Below are 16,967 nucleotides of genomic sequence, written 5' to 3' on the forward strand. Positions count from 1 at the left end.
AAGCCCGAGCTCGCTCTGCTGCCTGTCAGAAATTAGTCTGCACAAAGCAAGCAGGGTAAAAGGTTAATGAAATACAAGCTGAGGAAATAAAACAAGGACACAGATGACTGTGCCACAAGGTCCCTGGGCTGGCTACGCTGGCTGGAGCCCTTTCCCCAGATAAAGGCTAACAGAGATGTTACTGGAGTTATCAAGGCAGAGACATACAGAGAGGGTTAACATGCCCTCACAGGAGGCACCACCTAATTCCCATGCAGGAACAAAGTCCCCGCTGTGCTCCCTTCTGTCCTCCATCCAGGAGGGAGCTGGAGGGTTTGCAAGGAAGGAAACAGTTATGGAAATTGGGCAACAAAAGCTTAAGTGACAAAGTCATGCAGGGAGTGCCAATTTGGGGTTTCCTTGAAAGAAGTTACTGGTGTGGTAGGAGCAGAGAGCTCAGAGCAGGGGAGTCCCGAGCACTGCAGTACCCCCACGCTGGGCTGCGCTCAACCACGAGCCTAAAACTCAGTCCTGGAAACCTTAATCCAATGTCTCAGCTTCAAAACAGATTTCTCACAGCAATACGAAAACAAACTTTTTTTGTTTTCATACAGGAAATGTATGAAAGGACACTACGAGTTCACACCTGCATTTGGTACCCTACATACAGGCAACTTTACTGTCAGATCCAGCACCATGTTTTATTTTGTGGCAGGCAATAGACCATCCAGGCTTGAAATCAAAATTAATAGTGTGAGGTTTTGCAGGTGATGTGTGGTGGTTTTGTTGTGGGTTTTTTCTTTTTTTTCTTAAAAGGATGACTAATTTTTCTTGTGCACAAACTTTCCTGTGCAGTATTTATGCCATCCCTATGGCTTTCTCTAAAAGAACAGTATTTACAGAAAAGGGACAGATATCCTCTGGATTTCAGATATAACAATAAGAACAGTAAAATTAGTTTCTCTGATCCAGGGGTTTGAAGACACTCCTAGCCTGATTTCAGTGAATACAGACTCCATACCTAAAACAACTCTTTCTAGTGTTACCTAATCAGGGTATCCTAAAATACTTAAATAAATAGGGGGGAAAAAAAAAAGCCACCACCCATCCACTAAACAGCAAAACCATGCAGTGGGGAATTTCACAGTTTCATTATTTACTCACAAAGTGCCAGAAACACATAAATAATCAGGGACCTTCCCATTCTATGATGAGAATCATTTAAGGACATAAATTCAAGAATATCTGTGAACTATATAAGCTGCTGTTGGACCAGTCACACATGCTGGGTATTAAAATGATCTGATATTTGGAATCACTTTTACAACTGGCACTCTAAAGCAACAGACTTAGGAAAATATGAATGCAATGCAAGACTAAACCAAAAAGCCTCACACAATTCACAGCAAAGACTCTGACAGCACTTCACCAGGTAAATGAAATTAGCAATCTGACAATTAGCAAAAGGAATAAATCCCCATAAAAAGCAAGCAGAAAGGAATTTTCAAGTGCCTGAATACAAAAAACTTGGCTTCATACTTGCTGTTGTTACCAAAGCAATATGTTTACCCACTTCTCTATGGCATATGAAACCCAACTCGGTATGAAAACAAATCATTGAAAGTCTTGGCAGATTGGTAAACGTCAGATCAAATTAGATTTTCTCCTAAACTATGCAGGGGCTGTACAAATTTATCAGATCTCACAGTTTCCTTGCTCTCTTGACATGAATAGGTCAGAACAGCCCAGAGATAAAAGGCAGCAAGATCAGAGAACTAAAAATGAACAGCTTTGGAAGGCCATCTATTGTTGGACTTTATTTTACTGTTAAACTCATTCACAGAGAAATAGTTTTCAGAGATGGATAAAGGCACAGGAGATAACAAGCAGAAAGAGAAAGCAGCTTCACCTTCTCAAAGGTTCTCCCTGGAAGTCACTGCAGGACTGACTATCAGGAGCTGGGCAGCCCATGTCCTGAGCCTGAAACCTCCACTGTGGTGAGCCAGCATAGGGGGAGGTTTCAGATCGCTTGCAGAGACTAGAGATTATCAAATGTTATACAACAGGGATGCACGCCTCATGCTTGGCTGTTGGAAGATCCTACACAAAGGAGGTGAAGTCTCTGGGCTCCAGCAGCGAGCCTTCAAGAGAGAAAGGGAGAGCGCCGAGAGAAAGGGAGAAGGGCCAACAGAAAAGGAAAACCTGTGTTACAAAGGACATAACTAGGATGGATGAATGAGACAATCCAAAGTTTCCCCAGGACCAGGCTGGCTCTCCCACCATCAGTCAAGCACAGAAAGAAACTCGGAAGAGCCACACAGACACTGCAGCAGAGGAACAGCCAGAAACAGAGGAAAGCAGTCTGTGCCCGGCTTGGGTGCTTGTGGCACTCATGGACTATCACAAAAATGATGCTGGGGAAGCACGTGGGGCACAAGCAGCAAACAGCAGCCAGTATTTCTAGGATGGGGTAATCCCTTTAAAACTCAGCAGCACACCAGGCAGTGAGGTTTGGACATGAAAATACATCAGTCCCTTCTGTCTGATGGGGAAAAACAACTTTCCTGCTGAGTTCCTGCCTGGGGCAAGGGGCAGGCAGGGCAGCAGCAGCACTAACACTAGCTCAGCATCCATTGCCCACCCCTCTCCCCAGCACCCTCACACCTCACCCCAAGCTGCTGCAGCTCTAGCGCCTGTGGCAAAGTTTCCAGCATCTGCAACTGTTTCAGAAGGATTTGCAGCTCACCTCACCAGGCATGCCCTCTCCTCTTCCCAGAGCTGGGTGCTTCTGCTCACGTTACCCCAGTCCCACAGCACTGCCAAGAATGTTGCCACAACAAGCTCATCTTGCAAACATTTTCTATACATTTAGAAGCACCCTTCTTCAGCTTCAGTCAGAGCTATAAATGCCAAACCTTCCCTTTCCAATCAGTCACCAAGGAATCGTTTGCATTGCCCCACAAAATGACTGGGGGTGGGGGGACTAACATTTATCACCAGCTGTTCAAAGCAAAGAACAACATCTACAACATCTACCCAACCACCCCCACCATGGCCCCTTGACAATCTCCAGCACATGCAGGTGTAGGCAATAAGGGAGAACAAGTTAAGGCTGAGTTCAATAAAGTATTTAAGCCTATGCTTAGCTCTAGAATCATCAGGTCCTCCCAATTTAGTGAGCCCTACACAGTGCCCACGGACAGGTTGGTACATACCTCTGCCCCAAGCACCAGGAGGCTTTGGGATTTAGGAATTCACTGAACACGTGCCCAGAGCCGTGGGATGATGTGTGTCATGAGAGCCCTTCAAATATGGGCTTCCTCCATCTACATCACATTGTATCAGAAGTTAATGACTCTCAATTACATAAAGTGCTTTTTAAAATCATGGTACAATTAGTTCAAAAAAAACCACGGAAGTATCTGACAACTTGAATTCTCATTAAGATGATACAATTATAAACAAGAATCTAGTTATCTGCAACAGATACCAGAGCACATAGTGTTTATAAAAACAATTGTTAGGTTTCTGTAAGGCAGGATCATCTTGTGCTTTTTATTTAAGGAACACAATGGTAAAGAGCACAGAACCACTACAGTACGGAAGGCGACTGTACTTGAAGGGTTACACTTTGCCTTTTCAACGGGAAATCAGGAGCACAATAATGTTTTATTGTTATTCTTTCAAAATACACAAGTGAACAATATAATGCTTAAAAACAATTTCTTGTAAACAACTTTAATAGAAAAAGCAAACAATACCTTAAGAAATAAAAAGGAATTTATATCCTGAAAGATCAAGTTATTATTTTGGCTTGTTGATATGAAATAAACTATTTATTAGAGCTCAGATCATTTAGGAACTACAACCACGATGATCTGTAAGTAAAGATCATGGCAAGGAAACATAACTGTAACATAAATATTTAGGATTTCAATGCAGCAAAGAACACACACAACTTCTTAGCTACCCAGGGAGAGGGTTATAGCACTGCCCTTTCCAGCAGCCACCTAACAACAGCCAGGGTAAGGATTCGACTATTTTCAGAGAAGGAAGAAATCAAAGAGGATTTTTTTAATTTATTCTTTTTAAAAGAAAAAAAAGTTATCCAACAGCTTTTCTTGGGAAGATTTGCAGCCTGTAAACTTAAGTTCCAAAAACAGAAGCTGGAGCCAAAGCTGACACTGGCACCAAGCACACAGACAAACGCTACAAGCTGGGCTGACTGATGGGCAACCCTGCCCTGACAGCCAGCCAGCAGACCAGGAACTTAATTAGACACAAACCAAATCAACCTGAGCTCTCAAGATGGCTCCGAAGGATGGGCTTGGGAGAGGGAGCGAACAAAGAGCTGCCGCTGTGAGTACGGCAGCCGCCCGGGGGCTGCACCTTGAGAAACTCCTTTCAGACTCCGTCACTCTTACTCAAACCTCTTCCTTGGTCTTAGGGAGAAGCAAAACCTGCCCTGGGATTCAGTTATGCCGTGCAAGCCCATGGTCCTTACCTGCCTCCTTCTCTCACTCACTCACTGCATTTTGGGATCCCCAGCCAGAGACAGCCAAACTGCTGGCAGAGGGTGTGATCGCAGGCGCTCCCCTCTGCTTCGTACCTGGGCGCGGGACACTGAGCATGCTCCCAGTTCCTCCCGGGCCAGGTTTCAGGGGGGAAAAAAAAAAAAAAAAAGCTTCCCTGAAAGTAGATTAGAGATGTCCCAGCCGTGGATGAGCTTTATCCTGGATCTATTTCAAAGCATTTCAACTCAAAAGGGGATAAAGCAGTGAGCAAAGTGCACACAGACGAGCTTGTTTCAGCAACCAACTCTAAATCAAGCCCTACAAACAAAAAGTCCTTTGGAGCAAAACACATGAGGATCTGGGTCCCATTTCAGGTGCTGGCAAAACACACCTGCATTTTTGGTTGTGCCTCAGTTTCTCATCTATAAGGCGCAGCTCTGAAGGCCCAGTTTATTCCTTCTTTTGCTTGCCTTGCCTGTAACACATTTGGATAACTTACAGCCTTTTACAAGGCATTTTTACAATACCTAAGACAACAGGGCCTTGACCTCTATTATAGCTGCTAAATAGTATCACGTTCCTTGCATCACTGTAAACCCAGAACTTAGGCAAATAAGGAACTGCTCCAAAAGTGACTTGCAAAAAAAAGTCTCCTCTAAGTATCCAAACAGCACTGGCACTACTGCCAAAGCTGCTGGAGCAGAGACATGAAATCTTATAGATCAGAAAGGGAAATAGGCAGAAGGATGAAAACAGCAGGCTGCTTTCCCACAGCTGGAAGTGCACATTTGGTTCAGGGACTACTGCTTCCCTGGAGTCGAAGGTTGCCAGAAATCATGTACCAGAATCTGCTCCAATTCCCACATAGCTTCCTTGCATCGCCCACGCTCCATCACGAAAACCCACGCTTGGCTGAACAGCAGCCACTCTCCCAGTCAGAGGGCTCCCTCTGCCCATTTCACAGCAGGATCCCCACGACACGTCCATGTCACACCTCAGGTGAAAATCCTAAATCAGCTGACTTCTTATAAACATACTATTTATGCAAGACACCAGTGCCAATCTGGCCAGACGGCTGGGATGGGGACCAAGGCTCCGGCGTGTGCTCGTGCGGTGGCTGGCATCCCCACCGGCCGGCTGGGGCAGGGCTGGCACGCGGACTTGCAGGCCCAGCTACAGAAATATCCACTTCTAGCATATTTGCCTTGTAAACGATGCCATTTCCCCAGCTCTTCCCAATCTGCAAATATGCCCTTTTATTTGAGTTGGGGCTTGGGGAGGATGTAGACATAGCCCAGCCACACAGAAGTTAAACAAGAGAAGACCAATGTTACCAGTGCCCTGACCCTGATGGCCCAGACAGAAGCCATCAGCAGGAGCACAGGTAACACAGTTGTGATACAGCCCTCTCCTTTCTTCTGGTCTCCCCTGGTGCTCACAAGAGCTGGGGTATCAGGTTGGTTTGTTTTAGTCTGACATTTAGCACAGGCTAAACTACCTGAAGAGGCAACAGCAAGCTGGCCTGGGGGCTGATGGAGCTGAGCAGTTGAGGTGAGAGTTATCCCTGAGCAGGAGCTAACACCTCTCCCAGGGCCATTGTCACCATGGGGCACTGCTGGGCGGTGGTGTTGGGGAGGGATCTGATAGTATCACACAGGGACCAGGCAGCCTCAGGCTTCACCACGGTCAATCTCCAGCTCCCAAAACCCATGAAATTCAAAACACTCAACTGACTTTGGGTCTTTCCTTACGAAGGCCCAACCAAGTAGCTCAAGAGGACGTGCCAGTCTTCACCAGAATATGGCTTTGGTCTCCTTCTGGTCCATACTGGATGGAAAGAACAACATGGATTGTTCACATTTTAAATTTTAAAGCTAGACTGGTACAATATATTCCAAGGAAGAAAAACTCCTGGTACAGTGAAAGGAAGAACATACACAATAAATAAAGCATCCAACATCGGGGAAGGGCCCTTCTGACTTTGCAATCCATAAAAGAAGTTTTATCAGAGTACAGCAATTCCCACATGGGACTGGAAATAGGTTACACTGGGAGAAAACTTTATCCATGCCAAAGTTTTGGGGCTCTTTTTGTTTTTCTTCTGCTTGCTTGGATTTTTTTGTCTTCAGCAGTTTGATTCTTTCGCTAAAATTTGTAATCACAGGATGCCACCAATCTTTTCACTTTAAATCACGCCTTATCAGTCCCATTATGCCTACCCCTAAGTAGCCCAGTTTACCCCATCCCCTATGTTTCTTACTGAACAAAGGCATAAATCATCACCAGCATGCCCCCACCATTCTGGATCCGACTATATCTGCATCATTTGTCACCACCCCGTCTGTTACGTCACCTCCCAAGCTGGTGCTGGCCCCAAGGCAGCCCCACAAAGTCCCCATGTGGGCAACCTCCCAGCCACGTGCATGAGGACAGGTCCTCTTGGAATCACAGCACAGCTCGGAGCCACCCAACAAGACAGTCCATGCCGTGTTGACAACAAGGCCACCCAGAGCTGGGCACATGTCACCCGAGACAGGAAAACGAGGAACCTCCCAGCACCCCAAACAGCAAAGGCGCACAGTGCACCCCTAGGTACCCACATCTACAACAATGACATCAACAGCTTGGCAAAGAGCAAAATCCGTGTTTCCCCAGAGAAGCTACTTGCAGTTCTCCAGTATTTTGCCTTTAAAAAGCCAGTCGTTGCAGTGAATAAAGTTTTATCAACTGCAGAAGAAAATAAACTTCAAAGTATAATAATATGCACTTGTACTAGGAGCTTTAAAAAAGCCATGCTGTTCAGCACCAGACTGCTACAACCTACCCAGTCCCAATACGCTCAGTTCTGAGCAAATACAGCACTGAACTTCTCCTTAACGACTTCAGTGCTGCCAAGACTGATGATTTTCACACATATCTGATGGTTTTCTAAAAAAATCCAGCTCCTGGAGTCACATGATAAAGTAGAAATATGCATTTTTATTAAGTAAAAGGCTTTTAGATCATCATTTTTGCCCAGGGAACAAAAAAAAAAAAAAAAGACCGTTTACACTACAAAACTGGAAAAATCCTAGAGCTAAAAGACCCTTCAACAGTTACCACTGCTTTAAATCTCAGGGGAAGTGAGCACTAAATAAGCTAAATGCTTTTTTTTTTTTTTTGAGCTCATCTCTCAATTTACATGAACATCTAAATTGTTGGATTTTTTTCTCCCCAGAAATTTATGCTGTGAGTAATTCTGAGCAGTGAATAAATTCAAGGAAATTATGAGCTCTCTACCATTACTTCAACAATATGAAGCAAGGTGACATGCACAGAATAGATTCCCAATTATTTCTTTAGTTCTTCCTGTCACTACAGAGGGCTTTGTCTTTAAAATAATAAAGTAAAAAATTAAACACAATCTGGGAAGCTGTAAAGGCACAGGCAAAAGGATCCGTGTTCCATTGTAAGATCTTCTCCCCCAAACCCCTACTATTTCTAGTGAGCTTCCAGGCCCAATCCTCCACTTTTTGAGGAGGAACTCCCACTGAAAGCCAACACAGCATTGCCTGCTTGTGTCTGCCAACTCTGAGCCACTTCAGGAACTGAAACACTTCTAAAATTATGGACTAATAACAAAAAAAATGAAGCCCTGAACCGCTCCACCAGATGCAATTAGCTGCTGTCCCCCAGCAGGTCCCTCCAGCCTGGCTCGCACCGGGGCAGCGCCCCAACCCATCAGTCCTGACACCAAGGACGTGGCCCTGCAATACGGTCCAAGGGCCAGGGCCATCCCCATGGCACCAGGGAGGACACAGAGGGTCCCCTGTCCCCAGCCAGGATGGCTCTGCTGTGGGGAGAGGTGGCACGGCAGCGCTGCCAGGAGGGACTCAAAGTCAAGGTGAACCCCAGGCTGGCTCACACCACCAGCTAGTGCTGAGCCTCTGTATTTGTAAGAGGTTTTTCTTGAAGTCACAGGGGCCAGTTCTGGCCACGACAGCACCACCAAGCTGCCCACTGCGCCGCAACTCAGGCGACAGCCAGATTCTTCTCACAGCAGAAAGTGGCTTCAAGCGCTCCATATCCTCACATCAACTCTTCACCCTGTCTCATTAAGATGATCCTCCCTGCTGCCCACTCCTTGCTGTTAACCTCCCCGAGCACTGATGGGCTCCTTTGCAAATCCAGTGCACATTCAGTAGAGCTTGGCAGGCTTGAAACGTTAATACGCTCATGCATATACAGAAAAGCAAGTTTTATTCTAAATAGAAGTGGCAGCTTCTAATTTAAGATTATATAATTTGACTGCTAGGCACAACAAAAACTACCTATTTCCCATGTAGGCAAACAGTGTATTATAATGCTGTCTCAATATGCAATTTCAAATACAGGCGACCAACTTCTGCGTTACGCAGAGAGCGCATGAGTTCCCTTCACCACTAACTCCTTCTGCTGGGGCTCACTCCCTGGCAGCCCAGCGGTATTTTTTTATGGATGAAATTCCACTCCCTCCGCTAATGCCATCAACCAGTCGCTGAGAGCAAGAATTACATTAAATTCTTTCATCCACAGTCAGACTGCCCACGGGAACAGGCAGAAGGGAGGCAGCCAGTGACCAGTATCCCTAAACACACACAGGGCTTCTCAGCTGCCTTGAAAAAATGCTTACAGTATTCTTTATACACACATACATGTGTTTATATACGCATATACACATGCAAACAAATATGTATACATGCACCCTATAACATGCAGGTTTAAACCATGCACACACAGCACCGCAGTCAATATGTAGTGTCTTCCATACATGTCACCAACAGACCAAGGGAAGCTCCCTGAGCCCCACACAACTTGGTTGCAGCAAACAGGCAGGAGCGGGACCTGCTGCACCCTACACTGCACCTTTTCCTTGCTAAAACACAGAAAAGCAAAGCTTTCCAATTCCAGGCCCTAGGCTCCAGTTTGAACCGGGCACAAGAAGAAACATCCCCGCCGCACAGATCCGGAGCACGACGCACACAGTTTTATCCGCTTTATTTTTCAACCTGCTGAATTGCTAGAATATGTTTAGCTGTTATACATGGACCCCAGATCCATAATCCTGCCTTCAGCAGCTGTTACATTCGCTGTGGTATTTACAGCAGATGTTACGGCTCCATAAAAAGGTAAAACAATTGAGACTTCCGAAATTGGGGCTGGGGGGAGATGAGGCATAGCTCAACCCCTGCACCCAGCTGCAGCTGGGCTCGGACAATCAGCTGCGGATGCAGCACCAACACACATGGTAAAGAGCCATATCGCAGCATACAGCAGCTTAAGGGAATTTCAAGTGTTACCATAGCGGTAATAAAAAGCTGTCAGCTTCCTGTGAGTCAAGCAGCAGAGGCTGGAATTCAGTGTTTAAAGGATGATTAAATATAAGTGACTTAAATTATACATTCTAGTTGTTGGAACTGACACCATTTAAAACAAGCCATCTATTCCCCATTTCCTCTGACACTGATTACTATCCACTAAAAGATGAGCATTTTCTTACAGGCACTCAAGTATCAAACTAGGGATTTATAAATTGGAGATAATTAAAAGGGTTTGCATTACAAATATACTAAAAAAATTTGCATTCTGCAGGCCACCTGAGAACACTTAAAAGAGTCAAAATGGACATTTTATACCTGAAAACCTGCCTGCTCTCTATCAAGGCTGCTAACTGAGGTAACAAGAAGCTCGGAGCTATTTTACAGTGGATTCACAATCAAACATTTGCCGAGCTGGTAGACAACCTGAGACTGACTTGGTACCCGTCATTAATTTTCCCACATGGAGCTCTCTGAGCTGAAGCTCTATTAAGCTGACACAAATAAATGGCCTGTTTCTCCTTGATAAATATACAGAGTGACTTGCAAGACGTTACCTTTCAGATTTCAAAGACAAGGAGCTGTATGATTTTCTTGGCTAGCAATGACGGTGCTTTACCAGGAGCAAGGAAGGGAGGCACAAGGGATCACTCAAGGCCATGAGAACTGAGAGATGCCCTTCCCCACCCACCCAGAGCACCCACAGCCCCTCCCAGAAGCCCGTCTGGTCAGTCCCAACTCCCGATAGCCCAGCAGCTTCTTTCAACTGGGGCCACACTGTGGCCTTACAGTCAGATACCCCAACCCACAGCATCTGGTATTTGCCTTTGCCTTTGCCTTGGACAGAAACTGTTCTGGCAGTGTGAGCAGTAGACACCAAGCTTGTAAGCTTCAAAGTAAACCCTCTGAGACCATTTAGCCTCCTAAAATGGCTTGGGAGGAAGAGTTTTGTTCTTAATTTAGTCTAGAGAACCAAGAGAAACCCATGAAGAGTCTGGGATTTTCAAGCTGAGAACAAGCTCTTACCCAACATTTCTAACCCACAGAGCTCAAAGTGCTCTGCAAGAATCACCAACCTCTTTCCTTCAGTAGGGAAACTGAGGCACAAGTCACCCTCTCCTGGGCAGTCCTGGGGCAAGCCAGTTTCAATGGCCACCTCCTGCACCGTCCTGCCAGCCACCAAGGTTGTGGTCCTTTCCTTAGACCTTGCTACGTGCCTTTTGGCAGAGACGTGCCACGGTTGAACAGCTTCTGCTCACCTTCAGGCTGAAATGCTAAGCACCTGAAAGCCTCCTGGGCTTTAGCTGTCTCAAGAGACGACTGATACAAAAAGGCATTAGGGCTAGTTGCTTTACTGATCTTGACATGCAAAGCTCTGATGCATCACAAAACATTATCCCGGAACAAAAATAAACCTAGCAAGTGATGGTGGAAGTGCTTCAACATCCAAGAATGATGGCTGGAGCCACAACAGGGGGAGCTAGGCCCGGATGTTGCAACTTTATCCCATTTTACATACCAGAAAACCAAGGCATGGCAAAGAAAAACGACTTGCTGCTCTGCTGAGACAGTGAGAGCAAAGCCCCTCAAAATCCTTTATGCGTTATGGTCTTGTGTAGGATGCCTGACTCTCCACCCCAGTGACAAGTGCATGTGAAGGGATTAACTCACCAGCATGACAGCAGACGATGGAATTGTGCATGGGCATCTTACTAACTTCAAAAAAGGTCCTTTTAACATGATTTTCCACTCTTCCCTGAAATTTGCAAGTCAGAAAAAGCAGTATCGATCTCACTGCCTGGCAGAAATAAGATAGAGACTAATTAAGCACAGAGATCTCAGGGAAGAAGTCTCCAAGGAATCTTTCAGTTAAATAAGGACCCTTACAAAATGCCAGGAGAAAGAGAAAAAAAAAAAAGGAAAAAGAAAAAAAAAAACCAACCTAATCCTGGATCTTCACTGTCAGCTCACTTTTCCCTGCACTCACAGGAGCGCAGAGCATTGTAAACTCAAAACAGGAGAAAAGGCTCCAAGAAATTCAGAGGAGAGCTGTGGCTGCAAGCATAAGACAGAGGGAGAGGAGAGGCAATGCAAACAGCAGCAAACATAAACAGTGACTCACGACACACAGCAAATAAACAGCGCTGTAACAGTTTTTGCAATTATAATTCAAACCAAAATAAACAAGAATGACAGTCCAGCATAATGAAAAGGAGGAAGACAGTGATGGGAGGGGGCTGCGGGGACTTCAACACATTCACATCTGTTGCTCTCATAACATCCCAAATGAGCAGCTCCAGAAAGAAACAGAGAGAGGGAAGCAAAAATGTATGGGACAGCAGGAATTTCTTGTGATCTACATCTGTGCTTGAAGTTTTCATGACTACACTGAGAGCAGAATTTATATCCCAATGCCATGCAACAGCCTACAACACTGCTACTGGTTTTGACCCCCTGGCCCCTGAAAACACCTCTAGCAACAGAAAGAAGTCGTCCAGCTTGGTGCATTAATAAGTAAAATAGACCTTGCATGGTGGGTGGATGGACGGAAGGGAACGGAGTGGGGGAGAAATCACACATTTGGCAAGAGGCACTGGTTTAACCGCTCTGCAAGTCCTCCAATGAAGCAGATTCACGATTTCTTTTGTTATTGCTTCATTACCCTCCCAGTGAGAAACTCTCCCCCAATATGCACCTTGAATACTTTTTCAGGCAAATCAAGGTATTTTCCCCCAGCGGGTACTAAAAGCTGATCATCACCCTTTTTACAGAAATCTTTTATGCATCAGAAAATTTATTGCCTGTACTCAGGCTTACGTTTCCAAATACAATTCCTTCAGCTTTCCCTCTCTGGCCTCATTTGCCGAGCCTCCCATCTGTGAGGTTCAGCTCCAGACTTGCAAGCGTGACCGCTCTCCTCCTGCCTTGCACCACCCAGCACCCCTCAGTGCAGCAGGAAGCAATTACCAGCCTTGTCTTACGCACAACCCTTCTGTAACGATGACTCAGAGAGAGATTTGACTCCTTTTCTCAAACCTCAGACTGCTGTTGACTTGTTTGAGCTGGCCATCCACAACAGACCCCAGAGCCACATGCCAGCCTGCCTGCTGCTCCTCCTCCTGCATTTGGTCATTCGGCTCCCGCTCCCTCCAGAGCCACCACCACACCCTCCTCCTCCCTAAACCTCATCATGTTGGTGCCCAAGTGGTTTTGCTGTTCACCAAGATGATCTGAAATTCTGCTCCTAAGCCTTAGTCACATCAGCAGTCCCTCTCGTGCACTAACCAGTTAGCCCATTAAAGAGGGAAGTTGGACAGATTTGCCTGTTGTTCTTTTTTCAAGTCAGCTTTTCTTCTAGACCCCATCCTCATATTCCTCTCTGCTGTTCACAAATTGCTCTGGAATGTTTTTGAGGAATCGGGGTCAGATTCTCCAGTCCTTCATTTTTCTGGGTTTTTCCCTTCACCTCCCATTGAAGGTCTGGAGTGGGTTTTGCTCTGTTCCTCTTCCCTCCCCACCCCATCCCTGGGGAACATCAACAGCTATCACCAATGGTTCAGAGCTTGCTGAGACCAGGTTTTCAAGTCATCTAGAATAATTTCACCAAACCCAGCTGACATGAGCATTGCATAATCTCTTCTCCCCTTACCTCTCCTATTTAAAAAAGCTACACGTCTGCGTATGTAATCAGCAGTACAGTTGAGGACCGAAGCCAAGGAAGCACAGAGCACATCCACCTCTTGTCACCCCTCATCTCTCCAGCTCTGCTCTGCTCCTCTACCGCCTTTCTCACACATTCCACTTTTTTGTAACAACTTCTCCCAATTTAGAAGCCTTCAAATAAATAGTTTTTCCACTAGAGGGCACAAAGACAATTTCTCCTAAATGGAAAATGATGTTAGAAAGATTAATAAAATAATTACTAATATCTAACCAAAGGTATCTTACACTCCAAGAAATGAACACTTAATAAATTGAGATGTAGTTCCAACACCCCAGATACTATACCATCCCCAAACGTCTCTAATATACAAAGATTGAAAACCTAGAAATCCAAAAGTGACACTACTCTAACAAGATCTCCTATAGAACACTAAGCACTTCATCCAGCAATTTCTACGCTGCTCACAACTTCTCCTTAGGCACAGACCACAGTATTAACACAGCAATGGAGACAGAAAATCCACCCTAGTCTTTTCTAAGTTGAACCTACCCAAATTCAGCTCCAAGTCAACGACCCATTCCATGCTTTTGTTTCCTAGATCAAAAGAAGTTCTCTACCAGCAAAGATCATCTGTTTGTGGATACTTTTAGATCATGATAAATCACCTCCTGACCTTTCTTGGGTTAAAAGAAAAAAAAAAAAAAAAGGAGATTTTTAGCCTTTAAGGCTCTTCTATACAAGCCAGCTTTTCCAGCTTTAAAGCTTGTCTTGTAAACTTCTTACAGGCTCCAGCTATAATCGTGACCACTTAACCAGTTCCTCACCAAGGAAAGGTGTTGGTCCATAAAAACGTATAAACTCCACACGAAAACAATCAAGTCAAACATTTGGTTACACAAACCCAACAAGTGGAATAACAACAATTCCAGAGCATTACGTACACTGAGAACACCCACCCAACAGTTTCAGGTACAGCGAGCCTTGCGTGAACCTACCTTGGTGACTTCTGTAATCCTGACAACCCACTTGTTCTGGGCCCAGGCCGAGGAGATGCACAAGTGCTTGGTAGGCCACTCGTGTGCGGGTGCCTACACGCACACCCACGCTCCTCTCCATGACCAGCGGTCCTTCGACACACACTCACCCCTCCAGCCCGAAGGCAGCGAGGTTTGCTTTCTGCCTACCACTGCCTGTGGATTTCCACTTACTGGAAGGTTTGGCTTGAACGGAGCCAGCCCAGAGACTTTTGCTAATGGAATAGGAGAGACAATAGCGATACGCAGGTGCTTCCTCCCATTTAAAGTGTTTACTTGTGCAGCTTAACACAGTGACGCTATTGTGAATTAGATCTTCATGCTGGTTTACAGAGTTCAAAAGGTAGACGTAACAAAAGGAACCCCAAAATACTGCTTATTAATTTTTTTTCTTTCCTTTTAAATCCTGCTTCCTTTGCCAATGCCAAGTAAGAGGGTTTTTCCAACCATACAATAAAAGCGGTTTCAAATAGGAAATGATACAGAAAATATCAAAACAAAACAAATCTATATCAGGACAAATCAAAACCCAAAGAATTTATCAGTATATCTTCACTGCCTATGCAGCAGGCTCGTTGTGGCATGGAAAGCACAACTCTGTCAGATAGCAGTGAAGGCTGAACTTGAGACTGCTATAACTGCACGCACTCAGAGGAAAATCAAAAAGATCAAGAGGGAAGGTAGGGGATAGCTAAGTCACAACACAGAGCTAAGGAAAACATCAGTCCCAAAGACGAACAAAGGCGTATTTGTTTTATGAGATAAAGCAAGCAATTCAGCTGTATTCCACATTAAACCATTTGGCTTAAGACTGAAACAGGGAAGACAAAAAAAGAAAAAAAGGAGCATCTGATTCTAATTTTATTGTCCTAAGCATACAATACATGAATCAAGATGTTTACTAGAGGTGCCAGGCACTCAAATCCATGGTTGGACATTGTACATAGGAAGTATCCGATGTGCTGAACATCTTGCGGTTCCCTCTACAGACAGTGAAGGCTCAAAGATACTCATCACTTAACAGTAAAGTAACAACAACAACAATAATAAAAAAAAAAATCAATGCACTGTTGCTAGTATCTAAATGAACTCAGAAATCCAACTTTATAGATACTGATTTGTGAAAAATCTCAGTCCTCCCAAAGCACCACCTTTTTACTGTTTGAGAAGTTTCAAATAAAATATCCTTGTATTCAAGATCCTGCAACTTAAGCCTGCACCTCATTTTCACATAAAACTACAAAACAAAACGTCAGACGTGCTGAAACCAATGCCACACACATTCTCATTCAACTCCGTTTTCTTAACGTCAAAATAAACAGAATTGCATCCTTTTGTCTGAGTGCCATATTATTTTGTCCTCTCCTCATGGCTGAAGCTATTTTAGATGTGCTTCTGTTGATTTTCCTTCCTGGTGAGAACAGACCGAATAGGATTCAGCATTTTGCTACCATCTTCTGAGATCCAGTAGGATGATTGCTCAGAGAATGTAAGATCCAGACTCCTTCCATTCTCTATCATCAGTTAAACTAGAAATGGCAATTAAAATCCCTCTCTCCATTGCTCTATCAGAAGTATATGCTAGAAGGTAAGTGGCAAGTGCTGCTTTCACTGATGCAAGCGACAGTAATAGAATGGCTTAAAAGTAGCAGGTTAATAATTTCAAAGTTGCTTTTGTGCAGTTCAGCAATCCTGTGTCCAGCTTACCGGACTTCTCCTTGAAGTAACATAAGAACACAGGCAGATGTATGCTAAAAACAGCCGCAGCAACTCATGAACTCAACTGTTGACCAACCGTTTGGACCAAATCTGTTTTACCTGTGCTGAAACAGTCTGTCAGCACTCTCACCCCCACACACACTCTCCTCATTTGAAACAGCACTAGCAAACAGCACATGGGCTTCATAACCTCTTAAACCACCCTGTCCGTTCCGCAAACAAACCTCTGGCAAGCAAAGGCTAAATGAGCATCTATAGTCACCTGTAAGTTAACCACAAATATGAAGACAAGGCATTGTGCTCATTGTGTTCTCAGGTACGAACTCAAATCCAGGGTAACTGCCAGGCAGACTCTGCCCCAAATCACTCAGCATCACCACAAAGCACCCATCCTGAACTGCTCCATCACACCTTCCAGCAGCCCTGCAGACGGGGGCCAGGGACTTTGCCAGGTGGCAGACAGGAAGGCAGCACTCCTCTGTTTTATTGTTGGCTTTAGTCTTTAGTCTTGCTGGACACAAGAAACCCACATGTTTTATTTTTATGGCTTTCATTCTACTGCTGCATGCAGTTCCTGAAGGGACATAAGATGCCATTGCTTTAGAGAAGAACCAACTGAAAAACAATTTAATGCACATTCACTGAAAGAGAGCATCAGAAAGTTAACAGGTGAAAATAACTTCATTTACCAGCAGTGGCTTACGGATGCTCAGACACTGAG

The 16,967-nt window shown here is 44.9% G+C and overlaps 1 protein-coding gene across 15 annotated transcripts in view; it reads right to left on the reverse strand.

Annotated features, from left to right (window-relative positions):
- Positions 1 to 16,967, reverse strand: part of MAGI1 (membrane associated guanylate kinase, WW and PDZ domain containing 1) — a 354,965-nt gene that overhangs the window by 291,127 nt on the left and 46,871 nt on the right. The window contains exon 1 of one of the 15 annotated variants that reach the window (XM_074913912.1): positions 14,489 to 14,611. The exons of the other annotated variants lie outside the window; for them this stretch is intronic. Within the exon in view, the coding sequence (XP_074770013.1) occupies positions 14,489 to 14,609 (121 nt within the window). The 5' untranslated portion in view covers positions 14,610 to 14,611. Of the gene's footprint in view, positions 1 to 14,488; positions 14,612 to 16,967 lie in introns of those variants that run through there. 15 annotated transcript variants of the gene reach the window in all.

Source organism: Athene noctua, chromosome 10, assembly GCF_965140245.1.
Source record: "Athene noctua chromosome 10, bAthNoc1.hap1.1, whole genome shotgun sequence".
NCBI lineage: Eukaryota > Metazoa > Chordata > Aves > Strigiformes > Strigidae > Athene > Athene noctua.